Source organism: Oncorhynchus kisutch, linkage group LG13, assembly GCF_002021735.2.
Source record: "Oncorhynchus kisutch isolate 150728-3 linkage group LG13, Okis_V2, whole genome shotgun sequence".
Classification (NCBI taxonomy): Eukaryota; Metazoa; Chordata; class Actinopteri; order Salmoniformes; family Salmonidae; genus Oncorhynchus; species Oncorhynchus kisutch.
This window is the reverse complement of record NC_034186.2, coordinates 33,008,576-33,027,935: the sequence shown is the minus strand read 5'-3', so window position 1 is coordinate 33,027,935 and position 19,360 is coordinate 33,008,576. Positions and strand designations below refer to the sequence as shown.

The following is a 19,360-nucleotide window of genomic DNA, read 5'->3' as shown; positions in this document are numbered from 1 at the left end:
CATTTATTAATGTCTTGTGCTGCCATGGACTTTCCATTTTTATTACAGTAGGCTACTCTTCAGGTACCTGTTTTGGTACTTGGGTATGGCCTTATCATTATGGGCTATTATCTAGTTAGGCCTACCTTTATTTGTATTGAATTCTCTCACAAGGTCGTTGATGGCAAGAGTTGGATTTTCTGTGCCCAACATAGCAATGAAACATGTTACTTCAGTTTTCTCAACATATTTCATGATATTTTGTTTTAAAAAATGCAGTTATTCTCAACAAACATGTGTACCTGTCCTGAAGTGCAAGAGCTCGGCGAAGTAAAATGTAGCAAACTGTGAGATGGATTCTGGCCGTCTTTTCACCACGGACCGACTGAGGCCTTCCAAAAGAGTCATCAAGCCCGGAGGCACTTTGGCGGAATATCTGTAGGACATCTTTCACCTCGTTGAGATAATTCTCCTGAAGGGAAATATTATATAAATTAAATGAATCTAATATATCGGGCTATTACTTTATATAAGGAACACATCAGCTTCTGAGAATATTTCATTTGAATTTATACGTGCAACTATACAAGTTTGTCTGCGTTTGTCTGAAAAGTAGGCCTAGGTTAACTTACTCTGCGAAAAAAACGTCCTCTTTTCTATTCCCGTATTCCAAATGCAAAGAAATATGTTGTCACATGAATTTACCAAGAGGTAACAATGTAATACGTCAGTAAAAAATATAGAAACATACAATTATGCAGTTCGTCATAATAACGGGCATGGCCCGCCCACACGTGGGAATGTCGTCAGAGCTTTAGATCACAATACATGTCTTCTGAAGTTGCCGCCACCACCTCCAAATGGTGCCAACTAATTATAGAAAAGGTTCAGTTTTTCATATGGACATAAATTAAGCCACAAGACGGATGTTGTCAGCATAAAAGTGAAACAGCTCATTCGAAATGCAGACTTAATTGACAACACTTTATTGAACAGTATGTAGGGCTCTGACACCACATAGGAACAACTTCCTGTTACAATGTAACCATCTCTATCCACATAATCCTCCACAACCCCACAACAAAGTGGATAGAACACATTTCTAAGAAAGGAATGTCCCCGTTTTTTGGTATACATATAATGACATTTAACTCATTATTTATTACATGTCATTCTAATACACTTTTCTCTTACAGCTGTGAACTTACTTTATACCAGCACTTACTGGTCACACACCCAGTAGTCAAAAGGTATACATCACACCACATCTTACATCCCTTTACACAATCACAGGAAAAGATGGGAGGTCAGTGACTGACTTTAGTGTAGATAAAACAATGTTCAAAAACAACCTTGAACATGAAAAAAAGAGTCCCACTTTAAAGGAAACAAAGCATGTTGAAGCCTTCACAAGCCCTTTACCACAAGGCCTATATAGATGTTTCAGAAATCATTCATAATAATATACCATGCTATATGAAGGGTGGCAAAGAGTTATTCCACATTTGACAAGCACAATGCAAAGACCGTTTATATCCCCCTTCATGTATACTGAACAGAAACAGAAACGCAACATTTAACAAGTAGAAAGAGGAGGAAGGGAAGCGCTACTAAGGTACACAATAGTAAATTTTGGTAGACAGAAGGTGCTCTTTGGTAAAAGGGGTAAATTGGTCATCAAAAAGAAAGGAGGACCAAGGCACTCTTCATATAATTAATTAAAATGCCTTTATTAGTATGGCATGTTCATTTAACAATTTAATTGAACATTTAACAATTTCAAAGATTTTACTGAGTAGAAGGAAATCACTCTATAGAAATAAATTCAATAGGCCCTAATCTATGGATTTCACGATTGGGCAGGGGCACAGCTATGGGTGGGCCTGGGAGGGCATAGGCCCACCCACTTGGGAGCCAGGTCCACCCACTGGGAAGCCAGGCCCAGCCATTCAGAATTAGTTTTTTTCCCCCACACATTAAGGCTTTATTACAGAGACAAATATTCCTCAGCACCCCCCCATCTCCCTCCTCAGACGATCCCGCACGTGAAGAAGCCGGATGTGGAGGTCCTGGGCTGGCGTGGATACACAGGGTCTGCGGTTGTGAGGCCGGTTGCATGTACTGCCAAATTCTCTAAAACGACATTGGAGGCGGCTTATGGTAGAGAACTGAACATTAAATTATCTGGCAACAGCTTTGGTGGACATTCCTGCTGTCAGCATGCCAATTGCACACTCTTTCAAAACTTGAGACATCTGTGGCATTGTGTTGTGTGACAAAGCTGCACATTTTAGAGTGGCCTTTTATTGTACTCAGCACAAGGTTCACCTGTGTAATGATCATGCTGTTTAATCACCTTCTTGATATGTAACACCTGTCAGGTGGATGGATGGATGGTTTATCTTGGCAAAAGGTAAATCCTCACTAACAGGGATGTACACAAATTTGTTCACAACATTTGAGAGAAATAAGCTTTTTGTGCGTATGGAACATTTCTGGGATCTTTTATTTCAGCTCATGAAAAATGGGACCAACACTTTACATATTGCGTTTATAATTTTGTTCAGTATAGTATGAATTAAAGAGTTTATATCACCCTTCATGTAGTATGAAGTAAAGACAGTTTATATCACCTCTCATATAGTATGAATTTGCTAATAAATTATTTGTGCTGTGTAGCCTTTATAATTTGTTTATTTGTAAAGTGGGACTTGAAATAGCTAATGAAACTTCCAGTGTAAAATGAGCAGACTTTTAGCTTTTTATTGCTTTGCCTTTTATTGCACCTCAGAGTGATTATAAAAAGAGTGATACAATACCCTGCACTTTCAATTTAGTTTTAGACTGTCTTGAATGGTTCACTCGTCATCAGTGTGGCCTGATGATAGAAAAGCCTGATCACACTAAAATGACAGAATATCAAACTTGAATGTCCAGTTTGAATAACTTAAATCCTATCGTGGTTATTACAATGTCTGTAGTTAATAGGACCGTGTTGCATTTTGTTTAAAAACCAGAGTAAATATGAATATAAATGTGTTCTGTGTCCTGATAAGGGTGTTGTCATCCAAAGTATCTCATGGAAAAAAAAAACATTATAATTTATAGTACACAGCTGTAGAAAAGAAGCGTTCAGGTCCCTGGGTTACTAATACCCCTGCAATTGTATGCATAGTGTGCAGATCAATGCCCACTGCTTAGAAACTAAAATAAATCATGTTAATCTATAACATTGTTTGGACTAAAATTGTGCTAAAATGTCACACTACATTTGGCTGTGCATATTACTTGTAAGCTATAATGTGAATGTCAGAAAAACTCCAGAATGAAACGTTTTTACTGCTTAATGGTATGCGTTCCATGGCACGCTGCGTGATACAATACCACAAAGTAGCAGGCCACTAAGTTCTTATTCAATCATTTTTAGGGTTGTTGACACTTTGACTTCACTATAACACTTTCTCATTGCAGAAGAATTATCTATTGATGAAAATGTTTGTTGACAATGTTTCCTACTGTTAACTGTACTATTACTACCTATGGTCAAGAAAACCTGAAATGGATATAAGGTGTGCCTCTTCAAGAAGTTACTTGTATCCTATGGTCCACAGAATGGAAGGATGGGTTGCAAGGCTAAAACCCCCCAAATACACTAGATTGGTATTGACTATGAAATTGTTGGTTTATTGTACTTGGATGTGTGTATAAGAAAATAAAAATGTGTCTGATGAGACTGACATACTGTGGTTTTGAATGGCTTTCAATGTATAGTAAAAGCCATGCTTCCCGTATCATCAAATGCACAGCTGGAGGCTGAGTTATCATTACATCAGTGGTCGGCGGGTCTTTGAGGTACCACTTCCTTCAGCGAGGCCATGGCTGAGTGGATGCGCACGTGAAGTCTGTTCTCAAAGTCATAGCCTGCATAATCCTCCTGAAGCAGAGGAAAGAATACAATGACGAGCTCACAATTAGAATGGACTGTGTTAAGACAAAGGCTGTTTGTACCAGTCATTTCAAACAGGAAATCGCTAACTATTCATCTTTTTATATAATCTGATAACTGTACCTTTGACTGAAGCAGAAAAGCTCTCCCTTTTCCCACCGTCTGGAAAGAAACACAATGCAAAAAAAAATTCTCATTTGTTTATTGAGATAAATTCCTTAATTAAATGTTGAACACAAACACTCACATGCACATATTGTCTGAGTTGAGATATCCTCACCTCTGGCTTGGCAAGCAGGACACATCCAAGCTCATAGCAGGAGTATGGCTGCACATAAGAGTTGGTCTGTCGACCAAACTCATCTCTGGCTGCCAGCTGGAACGACTAGATGTGAGGAGAAAGACCAAAGGAAAATCTAATGATATACAGGGCATTCAGAAAGTATTTAGACCCCTTGGCTTTTTCCAAATTGTTACATTACAGCCTTATTATAAAATGTATTAAATCGTTTTTTCTCCCTCATCAATCTATACACAATACAACATAATGACAAAGAAAAAACAAGTTTTTGCAAATGTATTAAAAATGAAAACCTGAAATATCACATTTACTATTCAGACCCTTTACTCAGTACTTTGTTGAAGCACCTTTGGCAGCAATTACAGCCTTGAGTCTTCTTGGGTATGACACTACAAGCTTGGCACACCTGTATTTGGGGAATTTATCCCATTCTTCTCTGCAGATCTTCTCAAGCTCTGTCAGGTTGGATGGGGAGCGTCATTTTCAGGTCTCTCCAGAGATGTTTGATTGGGTTCAAGTCCAGGCTCTGGCTGGGCCACTCAAGGACATTTAGAGACTTCTACCGAAGCCACTCCTGGAGTAGGTTTTCATCAATGATCTCTCTGTACTTTTCTGCGTTCATCTTTCCCTTGATCCTGACTAGTCTCCCAGTCCCTGCCACTGAAAAACATCCCCACAGCATGATGCTGCCACCACCATTCTTCACCATAGGGATGGTGCCAGGTTTCCTCCAGAAGTGACGCTTGTCATTGACGCCGTTGCATCTTCGTTGCATCAGACCAGAGAATATTGTTTCTCATGGTCTGAGAGTCTTTAGGTGCCATTTTGGCAAACTCCAAGCGGGCTGTCATGTGCCTTTTACTGAGAAGTGGCTTCCGTCTGGCCACTCTACCATAAAGGCCTGATTAGTGGAGTGCTGCAGAGATGGTTGTCATTCGGGAAGGTTCTCCCATCTCCGCAGAGGAACTCTGGAGTTCTGTCAGAGTGACGATCAGGCCCTGATCAAAGCCCTTTGTCCCCGATTGCACAGTTTGGCCGGGCGGCAACCAAGAGTATTGGTGGTTCTAAACATCTTATATTTAACAATGATGGAGGCACTGTGTTCTTGGGGACCTTCAATTTTGTGCCTCAACACAATCCTGTCTCGGAGCTCTACGGACAATTTCTTCAACCTTATGGCTTGGTTTTTGCTCTGGCATGAACTGTTAACTGTGGGACCTTATATAGACAGGTGTGCCTTTCCAAATCATATCCAATCAATTGAATTTACCACAAGTGGACTCCAATCAAGTTGTAGAAACATCTCAAGGATGATCAATGGAAACAGGATGCACCCAAGCTCAATTTCGAGTCTCATAGCAAAGGGTCTGAATCCTTATATAAATAAGGCATTACTGTGTTTTATTTTTTAGATATTTTCAACAATTTATAAACACCTGTTTTCGCTTTGTCATTGTATGTAGATTGATGAGGATTTTTTTATTTAATCCATTTTAGAATAAGGCTGTAACGTAACAAAATGTGGAAAAAGTCAAGGGGTCTGAATACTTTATGATTCACTGTAATTCAGCACAAATACCTAGATAATGAATAACTAATAAGTGCTTAATTGTTTGTACTGGCATATGATAATATAATGATAGTACAATAATGTGCTTAGGTACAAATGATCTAATTACCTGGATAGCATCTTTATTATTTCCATGGCATTTGTGAATGGAACCAAGAAGGAGATTTTTCAGACCCCTGCACGATGCGTCATCCACACTCTGTAACACTAAAACGAGAGGGAACGATGTCTTAAACAGAAATTGTACAATACTTTACAATCTGTTAGTACAGTGGTTAGCACCCCACTGTGTCATAGGAAACTCCTTAACTAAGAGATTCAGGCCTCCTGAGTGGCGCTGTGGTCTAAGGCACTGCATCGCAGTGCTAGGTGTGCCACTAGAGTTTCTGGGTTTGAGTCCAGGCTCTGTCGCGACCGGGAGACCCATGGGGCGGCGCACAATTGGTCCAGTGTCATCCGGGTTAGGGGAGTGTTAGGCCGGCAGGGATGTCCATGTCCCATCTCATACTGGTGGGCCGGGCGCAGTGCACGCTGACACGGTCGCCAGGTGTGCGGTGTTTCCTCCGACACATTGGTGCGGCTGGCTTCTAGGTTAAGTGGGCATTGTCTCAAGAAGCAGTGCGGTGCGGCTTGGTTGGTTGGGTTGTGTTGCGGAGGACGCACGGCTCTCGACCTTCACCTCTCCCGAGTCCGTACGGAAGTTGCAGAGATTAGACAAGACTAACTACCAATTGGACACCACAAAATTGGGGAGAAAACAGGGTAAAGAGATTCAGTCTTCTCTCTAGGAAGCATTTAAGAATTTCATATTTTTTGATAGTGTAATAGAAAGCTTATGCCTGTTGTATTGCTGTTTAGATATGATGACATGAAGGATGATAAAGGTTGGGCTCCCGCCCTTACCCTGATTCATGAGCTGTAGTTTGGAGGAGGAGCAGTTGGGCAGAGCCTTCCACAGGTACAGCACCTCTATGACTCCCAGAATGCACAGCTCTCTGGTGGGAGACATCTTCCTCAGTCTCTCCGCCTGCAGTAGGGTGAGGCAGAGAGGCCAAGGCAGAGAAAGGGAGAGGATTCATGGTTATTAGTTTCACAAAGAGTGGATAAAGACATGGTAAATACACTTAGATGAAAATGACCCACCCTCTTGAGGGCAAACTGCTCAATCTGGTTGTTCTTCCTCTTGAACAGTTTCTGGACATCTTTGAAGACACACTTGGCACCATCCAAGTCCCCTGCAGCTCCCTGACATACTGTACAAAGGGGGGGTTTAGAGTGTGAGATAACTTTGAGAAGATAAAGATGAAATGATGATGATCGATCAATGCTCCACATGTTCCTGGGCAGTGGCTCTCTCACCTCCAGTCAGGTAGGCATAGTAACACTGTGACCACCGGGACTCATTCTTCAGCCTCTCAAATGACCTGAATGCATCCTCAAAGTTCATCTCTATCATACTGCACCAGCCTGAAATCAAGACAAGACAAATAGGTACAACAGATGGATTTGTCTCTCAGTGACTGTAAACAGTACATGATGAGTGTTTGCATGTCTGGGTGCTCATTTGAAAGTTGGCATGCATGTATGTGAGGTTAACAAGTACCGATTTCATAGAGACACACGTGCTGGATCTCTCTTTGGTCTGATGCCAGCTCTAGTGCATCATGGAAGGACACCAGCGCACTGTTAATTTGGCACTGGAGATAGATGAGGTATAGATGAGATGGAGATAGCACACAACTCATCACTTGACACAATTACGAGCTACAACCACTTACTGTCCTGTACAACACTAAGTGGCATCATACTGTTATTTAACCTTCAGATGACCCCATGCTCACCTCTAACCTCTGAACACGTCCTTTAAAGAACATGAAGAGGGAGGAATTGGGGTAGACCACAGCCTTCCTCTGCAGAATGGCCTTGGCTTCCTCCAGGCCTGCCTGAGTGTCAGAGCCATCCAGTGCAAAAAAGGGCAGCACTACTGTGTGGTACCACAGGAGGGCCAACCTGGGCAGGGAAGAGAGATGCAAACGGTTTGTTTCAATGACAATTTAAGATGTTTTTAATAAATATCGATTAGAGTTCATTCAAGTTCTTAGATAGTTAACATCCAACAAGGTTTCCTTTCTTGTCAAATTAGAGCTTTGTAAAGATGCCATATCGAACAAAACCCCACTGCAGTAATTTGGTAAAACACCATCTAAATTTCATAAATAGCAAATGGTTGTTTGTTTCAGGGCTATTTTTCACCACTAGACATTCCAATAAGCATGGGAATGATTATTGCTATTCTTAGATCTACTAGTCATCATAAGTCACCACTCAACTGCCACTGACAGCATGCAATTGTACTCAATATGTCCCCAATTCTCTATGACTTCAAATGTTAAATTTTACAACAAACACCTGTGTCACGCCCTGACCTTAGATATCTCTGTTTTCTATATATTTTGGTTAGGTCAGGGTGTGACTATGGTGGGTACTCTAGGTTTTTGTATGTCTAGTTCTTTTTGTATGTCTAGGGGTTTTGTATGTCTATGTTGGCCTGATATGGTTCCCAATGAGAGACAGCTGTTTATCATTGTCTCTGATTGGGGATCATATTTAGGCAGCCCTTTTTCCCACTTTCTGGTGTGGGATCTTGTCTACAGTTAGGTGTCTGTGTGCACACTAATAGCGTTTCGTTTGGTTGTTTGTTGTTTTGGTGAGTTTCAGTTCATAAAAAATATGTGGAACTCTATTCACGCTGCGCCTTGGTCTCATCATTACAACCATCGTGACAACCTGTCCCTGGTTCCCTGTATTACACACAGAATAAATACGCTATGATTATAATATGCCACTGTGATACTCTATGAGTTATGACAAAACAGATGGCCGTGCATGAAACAGCAGGAACAAGAGCTGGGAAAGAGATGAGCTGAAACACATCGTGCAGAGTAACAACGCATCATCCTAAATCTAAATCAAGACCTGTGCTCTGCTTTTCTCTCAAATGATGACATCATATCTACAGTGCCTTCAGAAAGTATTCACCCCCTCCACATTATGTTGTGTTACAGCCTGATTTTTCAATTGATTACATTGGGATTGTGTCACTGATCTACACACAATACCCCACAATGTCTAAATGGAATTTTGTTTGTAGAAAATGTTAGAAGTTAATCAATTCAAAGAAACTGTCTTGAGCCAATAAGTATTCAAAACCTTTGTTATGGCAAGCCTAAATAAGTTCAGGAGTAAAAATGTGCTGAACAAATGACATAATAGGTTGTTCAATAATTTTTTATGAATAGCGTATCTCTGTACCCCACACAAGGTCCCTCAATCGAGTAGTGAATTGCAAACACAGATTCAACCACAAAGACCAGGGAGGTTTTTCCAATGGATCGCAAAAAAGGGCTTAGAGACTCTTAGAGAAAGGTGCTTCTACAAAGTATTGTCCCAGGGGTACGAACACTTATGTAAATGAGATATTTCTGTATTTATTTTCAATCCATTTGTAAAAAAAAACACGTGTTCACTTTGTCATTATGGGGTTATGGTGTAGATGGGTTTTAATTCAGGCTGTAACACAACAAAATGTGGAATAAGTCAAGGGGTATGAATACTTTCTGAAGGCACCATACATATATCAGCTCATTCAAGCAGTAAAAAGAACTGACAAAAAGAACATTATCCCTTTCCTTCTCCCTCTGCTTGAATGTCATTCCCTTCAACTCCTACACTGAACAAAAATATAAATGCAACATGTAAAGTGTTGGTCCCATGTTTCAAGAGCTGATATAAAAGATCCCAAAAATGATCCATACACACAAAAAGCTTATTTCTCTCAAATTTTGGGCGCAAATTTGTTTACATCCCTGTTAGTGAGCGTTTCCCCTTTGCCAAGATAATCCATCCACCTGACAGTTGTGGCATATCAAGAAGCTGATTAAACAGCATGATCACTCACAGGTGAACTTTGTGTTGGGGACAATAAAAGGCCACTCTTAAATGTGCAGTTTTGTTACACAACACAATGCCACAGATGTCTCAAGTTTTGAGGGAGCATGCAATTGGCATGCTGACTGCAGTAATGTCCACCAGAGGTGTTGCCAGAGAATTTAATGTTAATTTCTCTACCATAAGCCGCCTCCAATATCATTTTAGATTTTGGCAGTATGTCCAACCGGCCTCACAACCGCAGACCCCGTGTAACCACGCCAGCTCTATGCAAAGGAGATGTGTCACGCAGGATGAGGCAAATGGCACTCACACCAGATACTGACTGGTTTTCTGATCTACCCCCCTACCTTTTTTTAAGGTATTTGTGACCAACAGATGATTATCTGTATTCCCAGTGATGTGAAATCCATAGATTAGGGCCGAATGAATTTATTTAAATTGACTGATTCCCTTATATGAAGTGTAACTCAGTAAACATTTTGAAATTGTTGTTGGGCTTTTAGTTAGTGTAGTAAGTCGCTCTCTCCCTCTCAGAAGTGATGTAATACTCATACTCACGTAGCTAGTGGGGCCTTCATGTCCTTACTCTCACTGGCATACATGAGGGAGGACAAACCCTGGAGACGGTCACCAGGGAAACCCAGCAGGTTGATGATCTTGAGTAGGTGTGGTGGTACCATAGAGATGCAGAGGTGAAAGAGGCCGTAGCCGAAGCTGACGGAGCCCTTGAGCCGGTCCAGGGCCTCTTCAGTCACAGCGCCCTCCACTGGGGAGTTGTGATTGGCCTGGTCTGAGGACAGATCCTCCTCATGGGAGGAACAGCGCCTCACACAGGTCTCCTGCAGCTGACTGATGTCACTGTGGCACTTATTGTACATCTTCCAGGCCTTACGGAGGATCCAGCCTCCTTTGATGTACGCTGTTGTGGAGAAGATACTGTAAGAGGCAGTCCAGTGGAGATGGAAAGTTAAATCCAGTTAACTCTCATGATTCCTATTTTACTTGTTTTCCAAAATCAGTAGACTGGTATTAATCATATCACATTATAGAATAGAAAATGTATCCGAAATAATTTAGTTAAGATCCATTTTGCATTACAGTTGTTATTGAATGATTGTGGATTCAACAAATGATACATTACATGAGAGCTCCTGCTTGACGAAGGAAAGCACAGCGAGGTAGACCTGGCAGTCTGCCACAATGATCTGTCGTTGCAGACGGTCCACAACCACGACCGCTGACCTCTGGGACTCCAACTGACAGACAGAAACACACAGCAGTCTGGTCATTATCTGATCAACTCTCAACGAAACCATCAGTCAGTCCAGCTATGCAATGAAGAAACCCCGTGTTGATCATAAACAGGTCTCCATTCTATTCCTTCATTCTATTTCAGAGAGTTACACCAATTACATTTAGTGTGGGTTTGACATGATCTCATAGTTGCCAATATCACGCTCAATATAGAAGATTGTTAACAAAGATATTGTTTCCATTTTGGCTTTGATTATTGATACTGAAACAGCTGGCAACAATTATGTTATTTAACAGCCGAAATCAAGACAGAACTTTGCATGCTACATTACCAATGTTGGGATATCCTAAACATAAATGCTCCATGTAAAATGAAACATCTGTCTGCCTGCCTGCCTGCTTCTCTGCCTGTAATCAGTCGTTCACTCACGCTCTTCTTGATTTTGTTCCTGATTGTCTCTATGACGCCAGCGTTGTCACTCTCACACAGCTTCTCCGTGGTTCTCAGGTCGTCACACGCCGTCTGCATCTTCTCCTCCTCAAAGGTCATCATGGCATTCTGCAACGTCACCCAAACACATTGGAGCTTTTCAGCTAACGCTGGCACATTGAAAACACTCATGGAATGAATTAAAACAATAAGGACCAGATTTAATTAATAATAAGACCAGATTGAGTTTTCATTGGGGTGTATTGGCCACAAGTGTGTTGTAATCGGACTGAAGGAGGGTTATAACACAGGGGTTACACAATGCTTTCACAACGCAGGCTCAGTACAAAGAGCCCTTTCTAGGCCACAGCACATGGAACACAGTGACATTGGCACAGACCCTGGAACTGACCATGTATATAGCTTACTTACTTTCTCGTGTTCTACTTATTTCAATTTCTTGTGTGTTTTTGTTCTAGTTTATTCTATAGTATGACTGATATTGATTACTTTGATTACTGCATTGTTGGGAAAGAGCTTGCAAGAAAGGCATTTCACTGTACTTGTGCACCTGACAATAAAACTAGAAATTTGAACTTGAAACATCGGGACCCTATTGTGTGTATCTGTGTGTTACACGGTGACATCAGGATTGTATCTGTGTGTTACGTGTGAGAGCCACACTGTTTGGTCAACAATCTCTTATTCAGTGGTCTTTTATCACACTGTCAGTCAGAGAACATTTACTTGAATAAGTAACTGGAGCAATTCCAGAATCCCAGAGAGGAAGTCATTAAATAAATCTACTGATTCGTAGATACAGTTGAAGTCGGAAGTTTACATTCACCTCAGCCAAATATATTTAAACTCAGTTTCACAAATTCCTGACATTTAATCCTAGTAAAAATTCCCTGTTTTTGGTCAGTTACGATCACCACTTTATTTTAAGAATGTGAAATGTCCGAATAATAGTCGAGAATTATTCATTTCAGCTTTTTTTTCTTTCATCACATTCCCAGTGGGTCAGAAGTTTGCATACACTCAATTAGTATTTGGTAGCATTGCCTTTACATTGTTTAACTATAAATTGGGTGAATTTTGGCCCATTCCTCCTGGCAGAGCTGGTGTAACCGAGTCAGCTTTGTAGGCCTCCTTGCTTGCACACGCTTTTTCAGTTCTGCCCACTCCAATACCTTGCCTTTGTTGTCCTGAAGCCATTTTTCCACAACTTTGGAAGTATGCATTGTCCATTTGGAAGACCCATTTACGACCAAGCTTTAACTTCCTGAATGATATCTTGAGATGTTGCTTCAATATATCCACATCATTTTCCCGCTTCATGATGCCATCTATTTTGTGAAGTGCACCAGTCCCTCCTGCAGCAAAGCACCCCCACAACAGGATGCTGCCACCCCCGTGCTTCACGGTTGGGATGGTGTTCTTCGGCTTGCAAGCCCCCACCTTTTTCCTCCAAACTTAACGATGGTCATTATGGCCAAACAGTTCTATTTTTGTTTCATCAGACCAGAGGACATTTCTCCAAAAAGTAAGATCTTTGTCCCCAAGTGCAGTTGCAAACTGTAGTCTGGCTTTTTTATGGTGGTTTTGGAGCAGAGGCTTCTTCCTTGCATAGCAGCCTTTCAGGTTATGTCGATATAGGACTTGTTTACCTCCCCTCTCTCCACTGGGATTCTCTGCCTCTAACCCTATTACAGGGGCTGAGTCACTGGCTTACTGGTGCTCTTCCATGCCGTCCCTAGGAGGGGTGCGTCACTTGAGTGAGTTGAGTCACTGATGTGATCTTCCTGTCTGGGTTGGCGCTCCCCCCTTGGGTTGTGCCGTGACGGAGATCTTCGTGGGCTATACTCGGCCTTGTCTCAGGATGGTAAGTTGGTGGTTGAAGATATCCCTCTAGTGGTGTGGGGGCTGTGCTTTGGCAAAGTGGGTGGGGTTATATCCTGCCTGTTTGGCCCTGTCTGGGGGTATTGTTGGATGGGGCCACAGTTTCTCCCGACCCCTCCTGTCTCAGCCTCAAGTATTTATGCTGCAGTACTTCATGTGTCGGGGGGCTAGGGTCAGTCTGTTATATCTGGAGTATTTTTCCTGTCTTATCCGGTGTGAATTTAAGTATGCTCTCTCTAATTCTCTCTCTCGGAGGACCTGAGTCCTAGGACCATGCCTCAGGACTACTGGCTTGCTGTCCAAAGTCCACCTGGCTGTGCTGCTGCTCCAGTTTCAACTGTTCTGCCTGCGGCTATGGAACCCTGAAATGTTCACAGGACATGCTACCTGTCCCAAACCTGCTGTTTTCAACTCTCTAGAGACAGCAGGAGCGGTAGAGATACTCTGAATGATCGGCTATGAAAAGCCAACTGACATTTACTCCTGAGGTGCTGACCTGTTGCACCCTCAACAACCACTGTGATTATTATTATTTGACCCTGCTGGTCATCTATGAACATTTGAACATCTTAGCCATGTTCTGTTATAATCTCCACCAGGCACAGCCAGAAGAGGACTGGCCACCCCTCATAGCCTGGTTCCTCTCTAGGTTTCTTCCTAGGTTCGGGCTTTTCTAGGAAGTTTTTCCTAGCCACCATGCATCTACACCTGCATTGCTTGCTGTTCGGGGTTTTAGGCTGGGTTTCTGTACATCACTTTGTGACATCAGCTGATGTAAGAAGGGCTTCATAAATACATTTGATTGATTGATTGGATTTAGATACTTTTGTACCTGTTTCCTCCAGCATCTTCACAAGGTCCTTTGCTGTTGTTCTGGGATTGATTTGCACTTTTCGCACCAAAGTACGTTCATCTCTAGGAAACAGAACGCGTCTCTTTCCTGAGCCGTATGATGGCTGCGTGGTCCCATGGTGTTTATACTTGCGTACCATTGTCTATACAGATGAACGTGGTACATTCAGGTGTTTGGAAATTGCTCCTAAGAATGAACCAGACTTTTTTTTCTGAGGTCTTGGCTGACTTATCTTGATTTTCCCATGATGTCAAGCAAAGAGGCACCGAGTTTGAAGGTAGGCCTTGAAATACATCCACAGGTACACCTACAATTGACTCAAATTATGTCAATTAGCCTATCAGAAGCCTCTAAAGCCATGACATAATTTTCTGGAATTTTCCAAGCTGTTTAAAGGCACAGTCAACTTAGTGTATGCAAACTTCTGACCCACTGGAATTGTGATACAGTGAGTTAAGTGAAATAATCTGTTTGTAAACAATTGTTGAAAAAATTACTTGTGTCATGCAAAGTAGATGTCTTAACCGATGTGCCAAAACTATAGTTTGTTAACAAGAAATTTGTGGAGTGGTTGAAAAACGAGTTTTAATGAATCCAACCTAAGTGTATGTAAACTTCTGACTTCAACTGTACATATGCATCCTCCACCCTTGTAAATATGTGGTTTTCTTTTCAGATGATTTAAATTATGTTTCATTCGTGCAACTATGAGGCCCTCTATGCATCAGTGGTCCTTTAACTGATGCATTATCCTTCCAGGCATTTTGTTGCATGGGAGGGCAGAGGAGAATGAAGTCATCTCTGCCTTCATAGTTGCTCCAACTCTGACATGAGGGGCAGTGACAGGGGGACTTTGTTTTGTGACCATTTTACGGAAAATCTGTCGCCTTCTCTCTCTTTTCCCCGACTGACTAATAGAGTGTCAAACACATCACTACAAAGAGAGTGATAGTCTCCACAGCTAAATTATTTTGATGAGTTGAAGATGCATCCATTATGGTAATAGTTGAAAATTAGGGGAAATGGACAATAGTGGGCATGATGATGTAATCCATTCACAAATTGGGTCGAGTCAAGTCTTGACACATCTAACTCACTCAATGCACTGTATGGTGTAATGTCACACACTAACATTGTTAGGATGAGTCATTTAATTGGCCCTGTCTCTCTTAGCTTGCATGCTTGTGGTGATGTCATGAGAGAGAATGTCAGTAGAGGATGTGAGCCATCTCCAGGAAAACAACCAAAGGGTCACGGCAACACATCTGTACTGCAGCCAAGATGCAGTCTGAGGAAACTCACCAGGAAGCTTACAAAACTGGCCCCAAAGCTCATCAGTGGACTGTGAGTCCTGAAGAGAGAGGACAGAGTTAATGGAAGGGAGAGATAGACACGTTAAGGATGGAAAGTATGGAGAAGACGACAAAAATAATATAATACTTACGAAGTGGGTGAGCGATAAAGACAGTTACTTCGGCCTAATACCAAACATAATTCAAGAAAGCAGGGGAAATAGTAGCCAGTGAATGTTGAGTATCGACTAAGAGGAAAAGTTGTGTTACTAAGGAAACAAACTAAAGATAAAGATCATAATTGATTATCAAAAATCATTCATCAAATTGGTATAAAAATAACCATGAACTTCTTAGTCACTAGATATGTTTCCCCACATAGTGCTTTACAGAGAGGGACATTCAGTCCTTTGTTTCAGCATCATCAGCGACTCATGGAGGGAGAATGGCTTGATTATCCAGGGAGCTAAAATTAGCACAGTAAGTGGAAGTTTCTCCTGTTGGCACAAACATAGCTGGATTGCTGTGAGTGCAGTGCACTATCCTTCCATTTCTCAGTCACCATTACCCCTTCAACTGTTTGGAATGTCAGGGCCAGCATGTAGTACATAACCTACTGTTTCAGTTCTTGTTTAGGGGGGGGGGGGCTATGAAGGGGGATAGTTTGAAGAGACAAGACTGGATTTAAATTTAGACTTTCATTAGCCTATATTGTACGCTCTCTGCCTGTTTCATTACAGTATGTTACACCAACTCAATAACATTCATCTGCAGCTTTAAGAGGAAAAAAAGGGTAAAGCAAATAATACATAATCATAATCACAAGTGGAAACAGGCTAAACATTTCAAATAAAACTATGCCTAACCACAGTCATGCACTGTTTGGCACCAGTGTGTTCTACCAAAGAGAACAAACGGTCTTTGTGTTTTGGACTTTAGTTGGACAGTGTGTTTGGGGAATTACTGATGCAATTGGCCACTGAGATTATAATACTTTAATGATACCAAAGCCTTGTATAAGCCTAAAATATAAAATAGCCTGTATGGCTCTGATGGGTACGATCTCAAAGGAAATATGCTGAGCTCTGATGTTTTATCAATATTTCTGTCCAACCTTCAATTTGCTGGGGGGTATATTTGCTACTACCATGTGAATATTTAATAATGATTCAAGGTTATCTGTCATGATTAGATAGGTGCAGCATATTGCTTTACCTACATATGATCATATAATAGGCTACGTTTTATGAAATTATGAAGGCCAGGAAGAATATCTCACCTATATTTTCTGAAAAGCTCGTTGCTCTCCTTGAATCCGTTGTTGAGAAGCATGTTGATACCTTGAAGAGCGAGCTCAGCGTCGTCTATGGCCTCAGCTTTCTGCTCTACCTGCTGGGACTGCTCCGGGCCCGCCATTGTTTATGCCTATCGTCTGCTTGATATAATTAATATATTCAACAAAATGTGATTCCAAAATGAATCTTCCCAGTAGACTATCCCAACTTGGTTATTGATGATGACACTGTTCCGGCATATCCTTACAAATGAGGTGAGAGACGCTCCTTTCGGACAAAATTCTGAAGGAATCACACCAGTGCAGCGATAATCCTCTTCAGAAGGCGACTCAAATTGGTCACCGGTAAATTAATCCTCGGCGCGCATCCGAGATTCGTGCAAATGCACAAAATGCACCCTTTACATGCTATTTCTAAGATTAAAATAGGTATACATTCATTTAGACATAGCTGTTCTTCCTCGTAATTTACAATGTGCTAGCTGGTCGTCATGATATTTGCAATGCACAAAGTCAAAGTCTCCTCTGCTTGCTGTGTTTTATGCTATTACATAACAAGAAGAAAGGGCTGTTTAGCTTTTTTGTCTGCCCCACGCAATGATTGTCGTCAGTCGAAAAACTGATTGTCGTCATAACGTATAGCATAGCGCATCTCTAGTAGGAGGTTTCAAAGATGAAGGCTGCTGTGGTAAATCAGCTTCCCCTGCCTGCTGGCTATTTCCTCTCATCAGTACCATTTCCTATGTCCTGCTCTGCCCCCCTTCTCAGAGCAAATTTGATGACAGTAACAACCTTTCACCTCACAGCCAGCCAATAGGCGCGAGCATCAGAACAACAGCAGGGAACTGTCACATCCAATGGTCCAACCCAACCAGTGGTCACATCAGATCAAAGGCTACACACGTCTCACAATCCTCAGCGTTGAGAGACAGTGGCGTGTATTCATGGATGCCAAGGGAAGCCAGGCTTCCCCCAAAAATGAACTAATATATATATATATATATATATATTATAGATAGATTTCATCTCTCTGTGTTTCATAATTGTCCTCCAATTCGCAAGAGGCTGAATGTATCTCACAGGAGAAAAATCTAAATTCGTTTTTTCCCCTTCCAGACCTCATCTATTTTTTCTCTCAAATGTTGTGCTCAAATGTATTTACATCCTTGTTAGTGAGCCTTTCTTCCTTTCCCAAGATAATCCATCCACCTGACAGGTGTGGCATATCAGAAAGCTGATTAAACGGCATGATCATTACATAGGTGCACCTTGTGCTGGGGACAACAAAAGGCCACTCTAAAATGTGCAGTTTTGTCACACAACACAATTCCACAGATGTCTCAAGTTTTGGGGGCATGCAATTGGCATGCTGACTCATTTCTCTACCATAAGCCACCTCCAATGTTGTTTTAGAGAATTTGGCAGTACATCCAACCGGCCTCACAACAGTAAACAACGTGTATTGCATCGTGTGGGCAAGCGGTTTGCTGATGTCGACGTTGTGAACAGAGTGCCCCAAGGTGGCGGAGGAGTTATGGTATGGGCAATGAACACAATTGCAATTTATCTACGACAATTTGAATGCACAGAGTTATCGTGACGAGATCCTGAGGCCCATTGTCATGCCATTCATCTACCGCCATCACCTCATGTTTCAGCATGATAATTCACAGCCCCATGTAGCAAGGATCTGAACACAATTCCTGGAAGCTGAAAGTGTATCAGTTCTTCCATGGCTTGTATACTCACCAGACATGTCACCCATAGAGCATGTTCGGGATGATCTGAATTGATGTGTAAAACAGTGTTTTCCAATTCCCTCCCATATCCAGCAACTTTGCACAGCCTTTGAAGAGACTTTCTTTCTCTACAGTATTTGTGCTGCAGTAGTTTATGTGTTGGGGGGCTAGGGCCAGTCTGTTATATCTGGAGTATTTTTCCTGTCTTATCCGGTGTCATGTATGAATTTAAGTATGCTCTCGCTAACTCTCTCTCTTTCTCTCTCTCGGAGGACCTGAGCCCTAGGACCATGCCTCAGGACTACCTGGCCTGATGACTCATTGCTGTCCCCAGTCCACCTGGCCATGCTGCTGCTCCAGTTTCAACTGTTCTGCCTGCGGCTATGGAATCCTGACCTTTTCACCGGACGTGATACCTGTCCCATACCTGCTGTTTTCAACTCTCTAGAGAGAACAGGAGCGGTAGAGATACTCTGAATGATCGGCTATGAAAAGCCAACTGACATTTACTCCTGAGGTGCTGACCTGTTGCACCCTTGTGATTATTATTATTTGACCCTGCTGTTCACCTATGAACATTTGAACATCTTGGCCATGTTCTGTTATAATCTCCACCCGGCACAGCCAGAAAAGGACTGGCCACCCCTCATAGCCTGGTTCCTCTCTAGGTTTCTTCCTAGGTTCTGGCTAGGGAGTTTTTCTTAGCCACTGTGCTTCTACACCTGCATTGCTTGCTGTTTGGGGTTTTAGGCTGGATTTCTGTACATCACTTTGAGATATCAGCTGATGTAAGAAGGGCTTTATAAATCCATTTGATTTGATTTGAGTGGGACAACATTCCACAGGCCA

At 41.9% G+C, this 19,360-nt stretch overlaps 1 protein-coding gene across 2 annotated transcripts; it reads right to left on the bottom strand.

Moving 5' to 3' along the window:
- Positions 1-943: 943 nt before the first annotated feature.
- Positions 944-17,521, bottom strand: LOC109901564 (tetratricopeptide repeat protein 39C-like). 2 transcript variants are annotated; one of them, XM_020497564.2, is made up of 15 exons: positions 16,758-17,521; positions 15,489-15,537; positions 11,432-11,560; positions 10,889-11,003; positions 10,306-10,666; positions 7,638-7,806; positions 7,400-7,493; positions 7,156-7,263; positions 6,940-7,049; positions 6,700-6,823; positions 5,906-6,003; positions 4,206-4,310; positions 4,049-4,087; positions 3,808-3,913; positions 944-2,112 (listed from the first exon to the last, which is right to left on the bottom strand). In XM_020497564.2, the coding sequence occupies exons 1-14, from the start codon at positions 16,892-16,894 to the stop codon at positions 3,809-3,811; spliced, it is 1,743 nt and encodes a 580-aa protein (XP_020353153.1). In that variant the 5' UTR covers positions 16,895-17,521; the 3' UTR covers positions 944-2,112; position 3,808. The 2 variants fall into 2 exon arrangements, with proteins under 2 accessions (XP_020353153.1, XP_031641900.1); XM_031786040.1 differs by having other exon boundaries at positions 945-3,913.
- Between the last annotated feature and the right edge of the window lie 1,839 nt (positions 17,522-19,360).

Coding starts and splice junctions, on each gene's coding strand:
- LOC109901564 (XM_020497564.2), bottom strand. CDS start 16,894: ATGGCGGGCCCGGAGCAGTCCCAGCAGGTAGAGCAGAAAGCTGAGGCC. Junction 7,494..7,637: donor GACGTGTTCAGAGGTTAGAG/GTGAGCATGGGG, acceptor ATCTATCTCCAG/TGCCAAATTAACAGTGCGCT. Junction 7,264..7,399: donor CGTGTGTCTCTATGAAATCG/GTACTTGTTAAC, acceptor TCTTGATTTCAG/GCTGGTGCAGTATGATAGAG.